The following is a 20029-nucleotide window of genomic DNA, read 5'->3' on the forward strand; positions in this document are numbered from 1 at the left end:
AGGAAATAATAAAGATCAGAGCAGAAATAAATGACATAGAGGCTAAAGAAACAATACAGAGGATCAATGAAACCAGGAGCTGGTTCTTTGAAAAGGTAAACAAGATCGATGAACCTTTAACAAGACACACCAAGAAAAAAAGAGAGAGGACTCAAATAAATAAAATTAGAAACGAGAGTGGAGAAATAACAACTGACACAACAGAAATACAAAATATTGTAAGAAAATACTATGAAGAACTGTACGCCAAAAAACTAGACAACCTAGATGAAATGGACAAATTCCTTGAATCATATAATCTTCCAAAAATCAATCTGGAAGAATCAGAAAACCTAAACAGACCAATTACAACAAATGAGATTCAAACAGCTATCAAAAAACTCCCAAAAAAGAAAAGTCCTGGGCCTGATGTCTTCACAAGTGAATTCTACCAAATATTCAAAGAAGAACTAACTCCTATCCTTCTCAAGCTATTTCAAAAAATTCAAGAGGAAGGAAGACTTCCAAACTCCTTTTATGAGGCGAGCATAATTCTGATTCCAAAACCAGGCAAAGACAACACAAAGAAAGAAAATTATAGGCCAATATCCCTGATGAACTTAGATGCAAAAATCCTCAACAAAATATTAGCAAACCGGATCCAGCAATATATGGAAAAAATCATACACCATGATCAAGTAGGATTTATTCTTGGGAGGCAAGGCTGGTACAACATTCACAAATCAATCAACGTGATTCATCACATAAACAAAAGAAAGGAGAAAAACCACATGATAATTTCAATAGATGCAGAAAAAGCATTTGATAAAGTCCAGCACTCATTCATGATCAAAACTCTCAGCAAAGTGGGAATACAGGGAACATACCTCAACATGATAAAGGCCATCTATGACAATCCCACAGCCAACATCATACTCAATGGGCAAAAATTAAAAGCAATCCCCTTAAGATCAGGAACAAGGCAGGGGTGCCCCCTTTCACCACTCTTATTCAACATAGTTTTGGAAGTCCTCGCCACAGCAATCAGACAAGAAAAAGAAATAAAAGGCATCCAAATTGGAAAAGAAGAAGTAAAATTATCATTATTTGCAGATGACATGATATTGTATATAGAAAACCCTAAAGTCTCAGTCAAAAAACTACTAGACCTGATAAAAGAATTTGCCAAGGTGGCAGGATAGAAAATCAATACTCAGAAATCAGAGGCATTTTTATACACTAATAATGAACTGTCAGAAAGAGAAATCAGGGAATCAATCCCCTTTACCATTGCAACCAAAAAAATAAAGTATCTAGGAATAAATCTAACCAAGGAGATTAAAGACTTGTACTCAGAAAATTATAAAACATTGATAAAAGAAATCAAGGAAGATACGAATAAGTGGAGGCATATACCGTGCTCATGGTTAGGAAGAATAAACATCATTAAAATGTCTATATTACCCAAAGCAATTTATAAATTCAATGCAATACCAATGAAAATACCAATGACTTATTTCAAAGACATAGAACACATATTCCAAAAATTTATATGGAACCAAAAAAGAACACGAATAGCCTCAGCAATCCTGAAAAGGAAGAAAAAAGCGGGAGGTATCACACTTCCAGATATCAAGTTATATTATAAGGCCATTGTACTCACAACAGCATGGTACTGGCATAAGAACAGGCATATAGATCAATGGAACAGAACAGAGAACTCAGAAATAAACCCACAGCTCTATGGACAACTGGTATTTGACAAAGGAGGTAAGACAATACAATGGAGTAAAGACAGCCTCTTCAACAAATGGTGTTGGGAAAACTGGACAGCTACCTGAAAAAAAATGAAACTAGACCACCAACTTACACCACTCACAAAAATAAACTCAAAATGGATAAAAGACTTGAATGTAAGCCGTGAAACCATAAGCATCTTAGAAGAAAACATAGGCAGTAAGCTCTCTGACATCTCTCGCAGCAATATATTTGCTGATTTGTCTCCACAGGCAAGTGAAATAAAAGACAGGATAAACAAATGGGACTTTATCAAACTAAAAAGCTTCTGCACAGCTAAAGACAATAAGAACAGAATAAAAAGACAAACTACACAATGGGAGAATATATTTGACATAGCGTCTGATAAGGGGTTAATAACCAAAATTTATAAAGAACTTGTAAAACTTAATACCAGGAAGACAAACAATCCAATCCAAAAATGGGCAAAAGAAATGAATAGACACTTCTCCAAAGAGGACACACAGATGGCCAATAGGCATATGAAAAAATGTTCAACATCACTAATGATTAGAGAAATGCAAATTAAAACCACAATGAGATATCACCTCACACCAGTCAGAATGGCGCTCATCAACAAAACAACACAGAATAAGTGCTGGCGAGGATGTGGAGAAAAGGGAACCCTCCTGCACTGCTGGTGGGAATGCAGACTGGTGCAGCCACTGTGGAAAACAGTACGGAGATTCCTCAAGAAATTAAAAATCGAACTGCCTTTTGACCCAGCTATACCACTGTTAGGAATATACCCCAAGAACACCATAGCACTGTTTGAAAAGAAGAAATGCACCCCCATGTTTATGGCAGCATTGTTCACAATAGCAAAGATTTGGAAACAGCCCAAGTGTCCATCAGAGGACGAGTGGATTAAAAAGCTTTGGTATATATATACTATGGAATACTACTCAGCCATAAGAAATGATGAAATAGGATCTTTTACAACAACATGGATGGGCCTTGATAACATTATACTGAGTGAAAGAAGTAAATCAGAAAAAACTAAGAACTATACGTTTCCATACATAGGTGGGACATAAAGATGAGACTCAGAGACATGAACAACAGTGTTGGGGTTACAGGGTGGGGGGAGAGAGGGAGAGGGTTGGGGGAGGGGAGGGGCACAAAGATCATGGCTTTTCAGCATTTGCCATATTCCCCCCTTAATCTATAGACAGACAGCAAATATTTACATATGGTGTTCCCACTATAAAGACTGCTGTCTTAGGGACAAATGCTGATAAACTATTTCAGCAGTTCCTCCTTCTTCAAAGACTTATATGTCAACATAGAGCTCCATGTTTCATAGGACATACTCAAGCTCACTCCATGCTCCCTGGAGCTTAAGCACAAGGGAATGCCCCCCCCCCCTTTTTTTTTTTTGAGTATTTTTTCTTTTATTTATTTATTTTTTGTATTTTTCTGAGGATGGAAATGCAGAGGCAGTCAGGCAGACTCCTGCATGTGCCTGACTGGGATCCACCTGGCATGCCTACTGGGGGGAATGCTCTGCCCATCTGGGGTGTTGCTCCGTTGGGACCGGAGCCATTCTGGTGACTGGGGCGGAGGTCATGGGGCCATCCTTAGTGCCCAGGGTGGATTTGCTCCAGTGGAGCCTTGGCTGTGGGCGGGAGGAGAGAGACGAAGAGGAAGGAGAGGGGGAGGAGTGGGGAGGTAGATGGGCGCTTCTCCTGTGTGCTCTGGCCAGGAATCGAACCCGGGAATCCTGCACACCAGGCCAATGACTCCAACGGGTCTACCATATCATGCTTTTTACTTAAAAAAAAAAAAAATTACATTTCTTTTGAATGCTGATGAACAGGAAACACCAAATCTTTTTCGCCTGCAAACTACTACCTTCTTTATTAGATCTAGCTAATAACACTGTTCTGTCTTTTTTCCAAATAGCTCCAGATATATGGAAAAGATTTATATAGGCAGATGGGGATCCTCAAACCCCTCAGCGAGATCTTCTGAGAATGGCTTTAAAGATACCTAGAGGCAGAAAAAACCCAATAGAGATCAGGGGAACTACCAGCTTTTAGGATACACCCTTAAAGGCTCCAACACCCCAAAGGGGTCTCATAGGATGCCATCTGGGTCCTGCTTCAATAGTGGAAAGGAAGGTCATTGAGCTAAAGCCTGCCAGGCTTACACGCCTCTGCTGTGAGGAAACAGGGACACTGGAAGGTGGGCTTCCCCCTCGCTCCTCTAAGGGAGGGTTCAGTCTCTTCCAGCCCCGCTCCAGCCACCTATGACCTAACCTTGCCCAGAAAGCTGGGTTTGCCACTGAAGGCTGAAGGTGCCCAGGGCCGTGGGCCCCATCTACGATACTGTGGACGAGCCTAGGGTATTTCTTCCAAGAAGCAGGTAAACTGATCTCATTCGCACAAGGGCCACTTAACTATATTTTGCCTGAATAGTCAGGTTTTTTATTCTTCCCTCAAAGATCTCTGTTGTGGGTGTTGATAGTCCTATTTTCTGCTGCTTTGCTTAATATATAGTGTTTCCTTTATCCCTCCTACCCCAATGCCCCACTCATACTTCAGGCTGGGACCTACTCCTAATTTAGAGCTCTGTTTCCTCCTTTTGCCAACTTCTATTATGAATTTACCTTTGCCACCCAGCTTAGTGTATCCCAAGGTTTTCTTTACCAGGCCACAGTCACAGAGCTCCAGGGAAAAACAACCTGGTCTCAACTCTCCAGGCAGAGGAGAACAGAAGCTCCATATCCACGCATGCTGCAAATGGCTTTTTCCAGTTTACCTGAATCATTACCAGCTAGAAGCAGCGGTCATTGGGACTTGGACATGAGCTGCAAAGTATAGAATGGTGACAACAATTCCAGTGCCATGCGGACTTTTCCTGTGGGGAACTTTCCTGGACTCCTGCTCCCTGTGACAGCTCCTAACAGACTGAACTGTGGTTGGGTTGCATTTTTCAGGGACTTGGCATGGTGATGGGGCCATCTTGGACTTGGGGAACATGTTAAGGACACTACTCTTTTAGGGATTCTTGCTGTATGGGCCAAGAGTTTGCTTAAAGGCTTTTAATCACTGTAAAAAAAATAGAGGACTGGATGAAGAAGATGGGGCACATATACACCATGGTATATTATTCAGCTAGGAGAAATGGTGACATCGGATCACTTATAGCGGAATGGTGGACTCTTGGTAGCATTGTGCGGGGTGAAATAAGCGAATCAGAAAAAAACAGGAACTGCAGGATTCCATACATTGGGGGGACATAAAAGTGAGACTAGGAGGCATGGACAGGAGTGTGGTGGCTATGGGGGGTGGGGGGAGGGAAGGAGGGAGAGGGGGAGGGGGAGGGGTACAGAGAGAACTGGATGGAGGGTGGCGGAGTATGATCTCTTTTCAGGTGATGGGTATGCAACAGAACTAAATGACAAGATAACCTGGAAATGTTTTCTTTGAATGTATGTACCCTGATTTATTGATGTCACCCCATTAAAATAAAAATTTATTAAAAAAAAATTTTTTTTTAAATAAAAATAAGGCCCTGGCCGGTTGGCTCAGTGGTAGAGCGTCGGCCTGGCGTGCGGGGGACCCGGGTTCGATTCCCGGCCAGGGCACATAGGAGAAGCGCCCATTTGCTTCTCCACCCCCCTCCTTCCTCTCTGTCTCTCTCTTCCCCTCCCGCAGCCGGGGCTCCATTGGAGCAAAAGATGGCCCCAGCGAAGGGGATGGCTCCTTGGCCTCTGCCCCAGGCGCTAGAGTGGCTCTGGTCGTGGCGGAGCGACGCCCCAGAGGGGCAGAGCATCGCCCCCTGGTGGGCAGAGCGTCGCCCCTGGTGGGCGTGCCAGGTGGATCCCGGTCGGGTGCATGCGGGAGTCTGTCTGACTGTTTCTCCCCGTTTCCACCTTCAGAAAAATACAAAAAAAAAAAAAAGAAAAAAAAAAAAAGAAAAAAACAAACAAAAATAAAATCACAATATATTTGTTGTGGTGCTAGATCAGAACTTACATTCAGGAGGTCTAATGGAGCCTGCTGGTATATAGCAGGTGCATGGTAAGCAATAATTTCCCGTATCTTCTCCTCTTTTAGACTAAAGCTTCTTAACTGCAGTTGTTCTGAAACCCATCACACTGTGTCCTGTATATAGTTGTTACCCAACAAAATTACAGAACTGAACATAAAGTTGAGTTACACTGAGCAATTCACTATGTCCTAATGACGGTTTGTCTCAAGTCTGACTAGGTCAGGGCTCCTCATTCTGGGCATTATTAACATTTTGGACCAGGTAGCTCTTTGCTGTGGAATAGGGACCATCCTGTACACTTCAGCATCTCTATCAACATAGCTGGCCTGTAGCCACTTCCTGCTGGTGGCAGGTCCTAAGTCATGACACCCCCAAAACATCACCAGACATTGCTAAATGCGACCCGGGGACACAACAGTCCCCGAATGAAAACCACTGTACACACACGGTGAGCACCTCACAGGGACCCAGACAACACGTGCCGAGGGGCTCCTCTGCAGGGGCACAGGGTGTGAAGAGGAAAGGACAACGGTCCTCTCATCTGGAACTCAAGAGCAAAGAAGACATGCATGGAAAGTGCTTATTATCACAGTGTTTTCACTGTTAAAATAAGAGCTCTAGGCTAAAAAGTACATGAGAAAGTTAAAGAGAGAGCCATCAACTGTCCAGGAGGAAAGAAGTCCTGTAGGTGCGACCTGTGAACTGTATCTGAGACTGTGCAGAGGCAGGGGGGAGAGACTGCGCACCTGGACGCAGGGCTGTGTGGCAGGGAGGCTGAGAACTTCCGTGTGAGCCAGTGCTGGCTACGTGGGGCCCAGGGGCAGAGGAGAGGCTGTGAAATGCCTGGCATGTCCAGTGCGGACTCGATGCTGCCGGCTCTGAAGGTTCTAAGGTGAAGATGATACACCCCTTGTACTTAAGGTTGTAAAATGTTGGCTGGATGGGTAGAGTATACTCTCAAATATGGCAGAAAGGAAGGTATCATAATGAGACCGAGAACCTCTAGCTGGAGCGTTGTTTTAATGCACCTCTGGTTACTGAAAGGACATGAGGGGCAGTAAGGGAAAGAGGGTTGTTGGGCAAACAAGTGTGTTAGGCTTGCTCGCTTGTACTTTGCCTGATTGGTGCACGAGCACAGGGCAGCACCACGTGTGTATAGTCTATGTAAGGCTGCAGGTGCTGCCCTCAGGGCGGCAGACTGTAGATTGCAGATTGCCTGCCACCATTGGGAGGGGTCGTTTTTGCTATTGTTCGCTGGAGAAGGCGTTTTTTTCCCTGCCCTGTTTGCTGGTCAGCCCAGAGAGAAAGGGAAGCGGTCTTCCCTGCCTGCTAGCTCGTCCGTCCGCCGTTGCGAGACTCTAATAATAAAACGGAATGGCCCACCATTTTCCAGCTCCACAGTTTCTTTACCGTCTGCCCGAATCCAGTGTAAATCTGCACAGCGGAGGCCACTGGCCTTACAAGGGTTGTGCGGTATCCAAGACCGGGAGACAGAGGGATGGAAGGTACGGCAGGTTCTGGGTTCAGGGAAGCTCTGGGGTGACAAGATACGAGTTTGTGTATTTCCCCTGAATGCAGTGACACCAACATGACTCCAGAAACCCCCAGTCTGCTTCTCCCTGACCTGCTGCCAGCTGGCTCCCTTTTCTTACTCATTCTCTCTATTCCTTCTCATTTGGGCTCATGGGTGGCCTGGCATGGTCACAGACACACTGTACCTCAGGACCTTCCATCTGAGATTCTCACCTTTTCCGGGTTCTTAGCTCAATCCCAGTAAAAGAAAGGGAAAGATGAGTTTGTGCTGATGGCTCCAGCTGGGATCCAGCCCCTGGCCCCCTATGGATGAGTGCCAGCCCCTTGGCAGCTGAGGTTCAAGGGCAAGACACCAACATGACTCACAGCTCCAGGGAAAACACAGAAAAGGCCCGCTATATCCTGAAATAAACAGTGAGCATGGCTTCTCTGTATCAGAGACATTAATTACAACTGTTAGTCTTTGTTATTTCAACTGGGCTAGCAAGAGACTAAAGGTTCCTGTCTTAATGAAGAACGTAAGAAGAAAGCATAAACATTCCCTCATTTCAAGAAAACCATGGTCTCATCCTCATGTTCACTGCAGCATTATTTATAATAGCCAACACATGGAAACAACTTGAACGTCCTTCAGTGAGTGAGTTGTTAAAGAAAATGTGGTTGATATATACAATAAAATATTATTCAGCCAAAAACAGAAAGAAATCCTACTCTCTGTGACAACATACAACATGGATGACCTTGAGGGTATTATGCTGAATAAAATAAGCCAGAGAGAGAAAGACAAATATTGTATGATACCACTTACACGTGGAATCTAAAAAAAACCAAAACCAAACTGCCAGATAAACAGAACAGATTGGTGATTGCCAGAGGCAGGGGACGACAGGTGGGAGAAATGGGTGGAGGGTGTCAAAGGTACAAACTTCCATAAATAAGTAAATCCTTGGGATGAAACGTACAGTATGGTGACTATAGTTAATATTATTAACTGTATATTTGAAAGTTGCTAAGAGACTAGATATTAAAAAAATTAGTAACTACATGGTGATGGGTGTTAACTAGACTTCCTATGGTGATCATTTCATAACATATACACAATGTCAAATCATTATATTGTACACCTAAAACTAATTCAAGGCAATATGTCAATTATATTGTAAAAGGAAAACCATTACTTTCCGTTGTGAAACAATAGTAGCAAAGCTAATCAAAGAAAAATTGGGGGTACAAGGGCCAATAGGCTTAGGCCACAATGTGGTTCTAATGTGAAGGGAATAAGGCTTAAGTCTGCTCTCTTAGGGGAAGAAAAAAGTTAATTCGTGGCTTTCACTGTTTTCTCTCCCAGACTCAAGTTACACATGCTGCTAGATACATCTACTTATTTTCTCTTCAAACCCATCTTCTAAGAGCAGTGACTACATGTTCACCTCTCTGCATGTTCTCACAGTGACTTAATAAAAAAAGACTGAGTGCAGCTTATTCGCAAATGGCGCATGAATATGATTAGGTAAAAAATTATTAGTGTAAAATAGTATTAAAATACAGAAATAAAGTCAATAAGAAACTAATCTGGTGAAGCATTAAATTCCAGGAAATAGCATTCTTAAGGCCCATGATTTAGGTGAAAGAAAATGACCTCAGAACTATGTTTGACACAAGCGCTATTCCCAATTCTAACCCCAACACCAACCAAGGGGAAAGTCCCTCAAGCTTTCTATACGAGTGTCTCTGCAAGAGAAGGTAGAAGGGGTGAGGTCATATTTATACACATCATTGCACATGATATGAATTGAACTAGGGAACAACAGAGGGAAAAGTGAAACTCAAATGCTCATGAACTTTTTCCTTTTTTTGTTAGGGAGAGATTTTTTGATTGGGGTAAAAAACCTAGAACATGAAAGTTACTATCCTAACCATTTATAAGTGTGCAGTTCAGTAGCACTAAGCATATAATATTGTTGTGCAACAGATCTCTAGAATCTTCCTCTGGGAAAACTGAAGTTGTATGTGCTCAAATGCTTACAGTCCTTTTAAGAGTGACCTTGTCCACTGGTCAACGAGACCCAGACAGAGTCCTGGCTCTCACCTCATGAGGGGAATATTCTCTCCTTTGGAGATGAGAGAGGTGTGACATGAACATAGCCCCTTCTATTCTCTCAGCATTTAACAGCAGGTCATACAAGAAACAAGATCACAGCCAACGAACAGTTTAACCAAAATTCAAATGTGTTGTGCACTGATAGGTACAACAGATGGTATGTCCCAGCTTTGGATAAATTCACTGCCATCACTACTTGACAATAAGCCGTCCCTCATAAGATTTTAAGATTTTAGTAGCAGCCCAAAAGTTACTGTTGCTTTTCCTTTTTAAATATACAACATACCTTGGAATCCTGAGACTATTTGGACAACATCTTCATAAACCATTAGAGTAGCAGATCGTTCTGGAAGCAGGCCAAGGCTCAGTGAAGAAAACACTGCAGAAAAAAAATGGATGTAAAAGAATTCTGACACTTAAATCAAAATGCCCACTCTAATTTTTGTATTCTATGATTTTCTTTTTCTTTTTTTCCAAGTTAGAGGAGGGGAGATAGACAGACTCCTGCATGCACCCTGACCGGGATCCACCAGGCAACCCCCATCAGGAGCTGATGCTCTGCCCATCTGGGGTCATGCTCACAACTGAGCTATTTTTAGTGCCTGAAGCGGAGGCTCCACAGAGCCATCCTTAGCACCCAGGGCCTATATGCTCGAACCATTCAAGCCATGGCTGCAGGAAGGGCATAGAGAAAGAGATAAAGAGGAGAGAAAAGAGAGAGAGAAAAGCAGATGGTGGCTTCTCCTGTGTGCCCTGACCAGGAATCAAACCCTGGACATCCAAATGCTGGTTGATGCTCTACCACTGAACCTACTGGCCAGGGCCTATTCTCTGATTTCAAATCAATCAACAATATTGATTTTTCTTATTAATGACATAAAATATATATTTGGTCTCTGTCCCTGGTTCCTGACATAGAGCTTCTAAATCCTTTGTAATTTCCTGATTGATGGGGGTGGCAGGAGTGTCTTTTGCTCTAATGAGGTAACTCAGGTGGGCTCCTGGATGACTCCTGGATGGGGCTGGTCACTAGAAAGATTAAACCATGGTTAGAGCCTGACCAGGCGGTGGCGCAGTGGATAGAGCGTCAGACTGGGATACAGAGGACCCAGATTCGAGACCCCGAGGTTGCCAGCTTGAGCGTGGGCTCATCTGGTTTGAGCAAAAGCCCACCAGCTTGAACCCAAGGTCACTGACTCCAGCAAGGGGATACTTGGTTTGCTGAAGGCCCGCGGTCAAGGCACATATGAGAAAGCAATCAATGAACAACTAAGGTGTCTCAATGCGCAATGAAAAACTAATGATTGATGCTTCTCATCTCTCTCCATTCCTATCTGTCTGTCCCTGTCTATCCCTCTCTCTGACTCACTCTCTGTCTCTGTAAAAAATTAAAAAAAAAAAACAAAAAAACCCCCCCAAAACCCCCCATGGTTAGAGTCTTGGAATGTTCAGCCCCACGCCTATCCTCTGGGAGAAGGAGAGGGCGGGGATTCAGTTAATGACGGGTGATACTTAAATGATGGAGCCTCTACGAAAATCCCAAAAGTACGGGGTTGGGGAGCTTCTGGAGTGATGAACACACCTCTGTGCCAGGGAAGAGCTGTACCCCCACTCTGCAGGGAAAGAAGCTCTTGCCCTCAGAACCATTCTAGACCTTGCCCCATGTACTTCTTCATCTGGCTGTTCATCTGTAGTCTTTACAATACCCTGTATAATAAATGGGCAAATGCAAGTTAAACATTTGCCTGAGTTCTGTGAGCCATTATAGCAAATTACTGAATGTAGGAGGATCACAGAAACCCGCGATTGTAGCCAGTCAGTCAGAAGTACAGGTGGCAACCTGGTAATTACGTCTGAAGTGGAGGGTGGTCTTGTGGGACTGAGCCCTTAACCTGTGAGGTCTGCGCCAATGTCAGAACTGACGTGAATTGTAGGACATCCAGTCAGCGTACAGAGAGTTGGAGAATTGATTGGTTTGAGAATAAAACCCACTCATTTCGTGACAGAAGTGAGAAAAAAAACAGCTTTCTCTGTAAGTATGATTGACAAGACTTTCACCATGTCACAGTAGTACTATAATCATTCATATAACAATGGTTTACCCTATAATAGTGAACTATTTTTTTATTCATTAAAAGTTTTTAGTAAAGCATCTGAACCTCTTCATATAGGAATATATAAAGAGTTACAATGTACATACTACAAAAATGTAAAAGATATAACATTAGATATTAACATTAAGAAAGAATTCACCTGACCAGGCGATAGCACAGTGGATAGAATGTTGGCCTAGGACGCAGAGAACTCAAGTTCGAAACCCCGAGGTCACTGGCTTGAGCATGGGCTCATCTGGCTTGAGCACAGGCTCATTCAGCTTGAGCGTGGGGTTGCTGGCTTGAGCATGGGGTCGCTGGCTTGAGCCCAAGGTCGCTGGCTCAGCTGTAGACCCCCAGTCAAGGCACATACAAGAAAGCAATCAATGAACAACTAAGGTGCTGCAACAAAGAACTGATGCTTCTCATCTCTCTCCCTTCTTGTCTGCCTGTCCCTTTCTCTGTCTCTCTTGCTAAAAAAAAAAAAAAAAAAAAAAAAAAGAATTAAAAAATTTGTGCTTACATTAATGTGTGCCTGATGGTAAAAGAAAACATTCCCCCCTACTCTGGGAATAGTAAGATAATAGCACTTGTGCTATTTTGATATTAACTACCTCCTGGTAGAACTAAAAGAGTAACAAAGCCTACAAGTTTCTGGGTAAAGCACGAATTTAAGAGAAAACAAATAAATATGTTATGGCAAAATAATAATGACTAACATTACTGAACCTTTCCAACATGTCGTCATTGTTCTAAATGCTTTAATTTTAGTAACTTATTTAAATATCAAAACAACTCTATGAAATAAATATTATTAACATACCCATTTGATATGTAAGGAAACAGGTTTATAGATAAGTAACTATCTTATCCAAGATCCTGCAACTGGTAAATACTGGAGCCAGAATTTGAACTCTGGAGTCTGTTCTCAACCACCATTCTCCAAGAGCTCATATTCAAAGTCCCAGTCTCTAAGTTTGAAGATGGGGAAAGTGAGGCCTGCAGAGGGAAAGTGTCTTTCTGGGAGAATATTAGGAACAAGAAGTATTACGAGGTCAGAGTATCGACTCTTTAGCACAGTTGGCTCTTAGTAGTGCCAGAAGGAACCAGTCAGCTGGCCTTGGATATGACCTCTCTACAGAGTCAGTTTATTTAGCTGCCACTATATACACCAGAGGCAGTGTGTGCATTCAAAGGCTCTACATGGGAAGGGGCTAGAACACGTGTAAAGTAGCTGTATGATGAGCAGGATGTGGTGAGTGCCATGGGACACCTAAGATGGCAACATAGTTCTACTGAGCCTAGCTGTTCCTCAAAGTGTTAAACACAGAGTAACCACGCAAGCCAGCGGCTTCACTCCTGGGTATATACTCAAGAGAACTGAGAGAGAACACATATTCACACATAAACCGGAATTAGAATGGCCAAAAAGTAGAAACAATTCAATAACATCAACTGATGAAAAGAAAAACAAAATGTGGTCTAGCCACACCATGGAATACTGTCCACCCAAGAAAAGGAATAAAGTAAGGGTTCAGGCTACATACAGCATGACTAGACCTTGAAAAGATTATGCTGAGTGAATGATGCCAGACACAAGAGGCCACGTATCCTAGGATTCCATTTATGGAATGTCCACAGAGACAGAGAGATGAGTGCTGGCTGGAGGCTGGAGGGAGTGAGGAACAGCAAGCCGATGCTAATGGGTGCGGGTAATTTTGAGGGTGAAGAAGATACTCTAGGGTTAAGCAGGGGTGATGGGTAGATAACCTTGTGAATTGCACGCTTCAAAATGGTAAATTTTATGGTCTATAAATTGTATTACAAATACAAACTAAAAAAGAATTAAGAAAAAAACAAGAATTCACCTCAGAGGTTCAAAGTTGGGATAAAAATCCGCACCAGGTTGGGGGAGGGAGGATCAGGGAATGCCTGCCAGCCAGGGCTACAGGGAGGAGCCCTAACAGGGATAAATCTGTAAACTCACTTCAAAGGTAAACATCATTTTCTTTAACAATGACACTTTACCCGGTGGGATGGGGCACCTAGTGGGCAGAAAGAAAGGGCCAGACTGTTTTGCCTGTAGGAACAACTCACTCCCAAACTGGGCAGGTGTGCACTCTGCCTCTCAAACAGGGCCCGGACACTGCCCTGCTCCCTCAGTTCCGGGAGCTCTGTGCTAACTGCTGTTGGAGACTCTGAGCTCTGAAGTCACCTGTGATCAGTTTCCTGGATGTGTGACCACTGCAGGGTGTTCTAAAAACGTTTCTAACCTAAACATTTGGTGCTTCCATACAAGAAGCATCTGTTGTAGCAAACTGTTTCTCAAATCTTATTTCATATAGGAGAAAAAAATGATTTCTTGTCATGAGTGAGCTGTGTGGCCACAGAGGCACCAGCAGGGGCTTCATGAAGCAGGAGGGAAAGGACCACAGACCTCAAATAGACTGAGTGCCCCAGTGGGAGGGAGGTGGCAGAGAGACACTCAGATCTGCCAGTAGGTGTATTCTACCCATCATAGAGGAGATGCGGACTGATGTCTGGAGGTCCTTGTCATACCAAGTAGACAGATGTATGTCTTTTGATAAGCAAAGAAAATGGACCATCTGACTCTACCTGGGAGAAGCAGGAAGATTTCACTCATTAGAGAAAAGCCATGCTGGGCACTAAAGGACAGAGACAAGTTTGCCAGGAGAACAATGGTAGAGGAATAACGGTACCGACGGACATATGGAAGGTAAAAAAGTCGTATTCCTGCAGAGAATCACAAACTACTCAGGATGACTAGTCCACTAATGTTCAGTAAAACAGAGGATGGTTTGAAGATGCAGACTGCGCTAGCCAGAAGCCGCTGCAATAGTCCTGGATCACTGCAGAAGGTCCAGTGGGCAATCACTACGAAGATGAAAATAGCTAAGATGTGGAATTCTAGTCTTTAGTTGATGGGTTATATTTTATATAGCTAAATTTGTTTTACCTGTTTGCCAAGCTGAGTTCCCTCCCCACTCTATACCTCCTTCTTTGAAAGAGAAAAAAAATATATCCTCTGTTAATCCAAATTCGGAGGGACCCGAAATATGGAAGACAGGAACAAGGTCCATTGTTTACACATCAAAGCTTTATTGTCTAGCTTGGCCAAGCGGCGGGAACTCCGACAGAAATCTGACGGAGAGCATGCCGGCCCTTTGTTCTACTTAGTTTTTATAGTTTTGTAAGTGGGAAGTACAGAAGCAAAAATTGCAATTAGGAGCCCTTTACCGCTATTGGTTATAGTCATATGTCCTTTAACATGATAGGACCACGTTCAATTTGCAAACCATACATCATTTTGGAGAAAACAAAATTTACAAGTCAACACAATGGTAGAAAGATGTCTCTTTACATATTAAAGGCTTTCCTATATTATCTAGTGTTTATCTGCTATCTCTCTGTCCAGAGTCACACATGCATTTACATAGGAGAAGTAGTTTTGGTGGGGACAAATGCCCGCAAATGGCTCATTGCTATAAGAAAAGGTTTATTTTGGCTTTTCTCTTCCTGCACCTGGCTAGCCATTCACCCTTTTCCCCACAGGCATGGTGGAATGTCTGGGAATCCATGTTTTCCTCCCCTTGCATTTACAATACAATGCCAAGGGCCATCTTGGTTATGCCAATCACACAGTACAGAGACTATTCTCACAATTTCTCTGCACACCTTAACCCAAATTAATAAAATGTTCTCCAAGCCTCCTAAAATATTAATATTAATTCTGTAGCCTTTGGTACTTTACAACACCTGTGGGTGAAATGGCTCAGTGGCTCCTCATCCTCCAAGAACAAGTCAAGGATGAAAAAAGAAAGCCATTGCAAACTCTCACAAGTATGCTTATTCAAACACAACCATGTGTGTAATGTAGTAACAAAAGCATTTTATCTTTAGTTTCAAATTTTCAACACACAGGTGTGGGCAAAAGTAGGTTTACAGTTGTGAGTCCATGAAACAGTTTATTTTTGTATTATTTATTTATTAATTATTTTATTATTTGTTTGTGTTATTTTTCTTATTACTACTATTGTTATTATTTCATATCCTTACTTATGATTTCTCTTTTAGGTAATGATGGCTGGTCATTTAACCTACTTTTGCTCATCTCTGTATTTTATTTTATTTTTGATTGATTGACTGATTTTGAAAATAGAAGAAGGGATAGAGAAAAAGAGAGAGACATTTATTTTGTTGTTGCCCTTATTTATGGATGCAGTTGTTGATGCTTGTATGCCCACTGACTAGGGATCAAACCCACAACCTCAGCATATCAAGACAATGCTCTAAGCAACTGAGCTACCTTGCCAGGGCCTCACTCCTGTATTTTAGAAGAGGCTCCCAATTATTTGGAGTACCAAAAGTGTTAGCATTGGCCTTCAAAATTATGCATGAAAACAATAAATAGTTTGATCTGCTTTTCACAATAGGCCAGTCTAAATTTTGGCCACATTTTCTGTTAGAACCTAATTAAGAGAATCTTATGTTGACAAGGCAACCAGAGAAAAATAACCAGACATCGAAGGGTCCTTGAAAATTATTGAGTCTTATTAATTTAAGTTAGAAATGAGAAAGGCAGGCTTAGAAAGCCATGATGGGCTCACATGATCCTATTATTTGACTCACTTAAGAAAATGGACATTAGGGGAATGGCTTCTTTTTCTCAAATGATTTTGTTAGCAAAGTCAAAATGAATATATTTACAGCTGATTCTCATTATCTGTGGATTCAGTATTTGTGAATGTGTCAACTCACAAAAATTTATTTATAATCCCCAAATCAATACTCATGATGCACACAGAAAAGAGGAAAAGGACTTCAGTCACCTTCGGGGAAGCATAGTGTGGAAAGTCTCCCAAGCCCATCATGATCAATCTGTTCTATCTGGTCTATCACCAGTCAGAAACCCAAGATACAACTTACATTTATTCTAATTTGTCCTTTAGCTTATCTGTGTCCCATCCACTTCTCAAGGCTCCTGCATTTTGACTGCTAAATAATTCTCAGGTTTATCCTCTTTTTTTAAGATTTCCCTAAATAATTTTTTCAGTTATATCTACATCACTGTCCAGAGCTCACAAAACAGTGGTCTTAACCTCTCAACAACAGAAAACTTGCAAACCTGTAAGAATTTTTTTGAGTTTATTTGAGCCAAACTGTCAACAATTGCTGGGAAGCAAAGTCTCAACAGATTGAGAAAGTGCTCCAGAAAATGGCGGGTTTACTACTTCTTTTATACATCAGAATCAAAGGCGAAGATAAAAGGAGGTTACATGAAATTGACTGGTGATAGATTAGGGAGGTGAGAGAAAGCAAAGGGTAAATCACTAGGATTGGATAAAAGTGGAAATGTACATATGAAAACCCCTTACATAGAGAAGCACAAGACAGGCAAGTTAATTAACATAATAATAATAACAATGAAAGGGTTGCTTGGTTGCTGCTCTGGTAGGATGCCTGCCCTTAGGAGGCAGAAAAAGATTAACCCCACACCTCAAAGGCAGTTATCAAGTACATTATTGAAGATGCAAAGGGCAAGAGACAGGCTTCAAAGCAAACAGTGACCTTTTTCGTTCAGATAAAGAATAACTCCCTAGGACAAGAATACCCATCATAAAGCTTTAGTTAGAAAGATTTGATTTAGACCATCCTGTGTTTACCTTAGTTTCCTGTTCTCAAGGCCATTGTGTAGGCTTTCCCCAAGCTTGTCAGGTTCAGTTTGTGACCACATCTTGATTTATTAAAACAATTTTGTCCACAACCTTCAGTGAAAACTTTTATCCAGAAGTAGGGAAGGGGTTGTTTGTTAAAATGCAAATTCCTGGGTCAACCTACTCAATTGAATGGTTGAGTCTAGGGATCTGTTTGTTTTTACAAGCACCTCCTGGTGCTAATATCTATTCATCACCAAGACAGAGCCCCCCTCCAGGAAGCCTTCATTTACCCATTGAGGTTGGTTAACAGTCTTCCCCAGCACCCCCACATACATACAAACAAAGCTATCAACATTTATCTCCTTAGATGGAAGTGGCTCTTGTGGCTGACTTCACAACCTAATAATAAACTTCCTAGGGCAAGTTCTATGTAGAGCTTTACAAGCCAGGAATAACCACACTTAACTCCCATGTGTCTCCAGAGGCAACAGGGACCTTGATGGAGTGTGTCCAATGTTCTGTGGCACAGAGATGAGCACTAACACAGGTATTTTGCCAGGCAGTATGCTGGGCGCTACATATTTATGGAGCACCTATTATGTTTTAGGTATTGTAAGCTAGTTTACATAGGTTCACTACATTTTAACCAGAATGACTATGGGGTGGTATTAGCTCCATTTTACAAAGATTGGCATCAAATTAGATGGGTTCAAGCACAAACTAGAAGCCAGAACCTAGGTCAGCTGGCATCTAAACCCATGCCTCCTCCATTACCCAGCAGCATCTCTAACAGCCATCAGCGCATCCTTATTGCTAACCTAATGGTACGAAAATATCATGTGGTCCATGTACCAGATGGAGCCTTAGGTGAGGGGACAGAAGAGACCTACGGGCTGCTCCCCACCTATCCCAACCCAAGCGGAGTCTGTGTCAGGTACCATTCTTGCCTCTGGTGGTGGACCGACTACTTTGAAGTGGAGAATGGTAAAGTGATATTGTGATTTAAAATAAAAAATAGATATTTGGTCTTGATCTCCATTCTGAGTACAGAGATCCTAAAACCCTTGGAATTTCCTAAATGATGAGAGCTATAAAGGTGTCTTTTGTTATTCGTAAAAAGCCCTTTCAACCATGTTGGAATTTATGTTAATATACTGATTTTTAGAAAGCCCCTAGATCAGGCCTGGCCAACAGTTTTTGCCTCCGGGCCAGTCTGGAAAAACAACTTTTTTCACTGGCCATACGAAATATTAAAATTAAAAAATATTAAATACAAAAATGATTCATTTAAGTAAACAACATTTTATTATGTAATTTGTTTATGAATAAACGTGAGTGAAAAAAATTTAATATACAATATTATTTTAATAAAAACACATTTTAATAAAAATATAATTACATACTGTATAAATATCCAAACTGTATCACAACCAATCAAAAAACAATATTTAGTTAACAGAATGAGCTTGAAAGGGTTATATCGCAAATAAAACAATTATTTCGTTTTACAAACAGCCTGGACACATTTTCAGTTATCAGCTGCAGCTATTGTCCATGCTACAATGCCACTTGATTCAGCACACGTGACCACAAAAATAACGAACTGTTTGAACTTGGGTGCGCACTGACAAACTCTGCCTAAAAGAATATGGGTTTCCCATGGCCGATAAACGTCAAACAGTTCATATCGAGTACAGATGAGTACAAAAGTTGTAAATCTTTTTTTTAATATATATCCTAAAGAGATCATGGTTTAATAAATTTAATTAACTTAGTACATAATGTTTTTTAAATAAACTTTTTAAAATAGTTTTACATTTACAAAAAGTTGTAAAAATTCTTTCTCAGCCTTTTGACTAAGATCAAATTCAGAAAAGTAGAGGAATATTCTGTGAAAAATTAGAAACAGCAAGGTGCCCTAGGGTGAAGGCCCTGATTGGAAGAGAATCCAGGGGACTCTCTGACCCATACTGGAAACAGTGCATGCTGGAAACAGCAAAACAGCAGGATAAGATTCAGCAACAGAAAATGTTTCGGCTCTCTGATCAGAGATTAGAAGTCAGCATGTTCCTTGCACTTTTACTTCACCCGCTGAGAACTTCTTCTGTCTGCTTCCTTGAGGTATTTGTACTGGCTAATAAATATCTGAGTAAAGCTGGGGATGGTACTTCAGTGCTTCAGTCTGCTGACCAGGGCTGTTGCCTCCCCTTGGCCCCTTGGAACATTTCATCTGGTCTCTGAGTAGTTCATTGTCACCATGACAGAAAAGTTGTAAAATAGAACGGAGACTGCTTATATACCCAGACTATTTCTCTTATTAGTAACATCTAACATTAGTATGGTATATTTGTTATAATAAATGAACTAATATTGATATTGATCAACTGATTAACCAAAGTCTTTTCTACTGTATTGTATGTAGATGTCCTTCATTTATTTTAGGTACTTTATTTTTTTATTGATTTTAATTTATTGTGTTTACATAGATTCTAGTGTTGCCCTGAATGCATCCCCCCTCCTCTGTATTCCCCTCAACATCTCCCTTATGCCCCTCTCCATAGTGCCCTGCCCCCTTCCCTTCAGCTTTATTCCATCCTATCATCCCCTTTCCCTCTGTCTGCTTTCTCTCTGGTCCCTTTGATCCCTCCTCTGTCTCAATTCTGTTCCTCAGTTCACATTGTTCCTTGGATTCCTCAAATGAGTGAGGTCATATGATAATTTTCTTTTTCTGCCTGGCTTATTTCACTTAACAATAATTTCCAGGCCCATCCATGTTGTCGCAAAAGGTTAGATTTCGTTCTTTTTCATGGTCACATAGTATTCCATTGTGTATATGTACCAATGCTTTT

General features: G+C 41.6%; 1 protein-coding gene across 4 annotated transcripts in view; it reads right to left on the bottom strand.

Moving 5' to 3' along the window:
- Positions 1-20029, bottom strand: part of FAM171A1 (family with sequence similarity 171 member A1) — a 177788-nt gene that overhangs the window by 59153 nt on the left and 98606 nt on the right. For all 4 annotated transcript variants that reach the window (XM_066386648.1, XM_066386649.1, XM_066386651.1 and 1 more), the window contains one exon: positions 9696-9788. In XM_066386648.1, coding sequence (XP_066242745.1) covers positions 9696-9788 — 93 coding nt within the window. The remainder of the gene's footprint in view (positions 1-9695; positions 9789-20029) is intronic.

This window comes from Saccopteryx leptura, chromosome 5 (genome assembly GCF_036850995.1).
Source record: "Saccopteryx leptura isolate mSacLep1 chromosome 5, mSacLep1_pri_phased_curated, whole genome shotgun sequence".
NCBI lineage: Eukaryota > Metazoa > Chordata > Mammalia > Chiroptera > Emballonuridae > Saccopteryx > Saccopteryx leptura.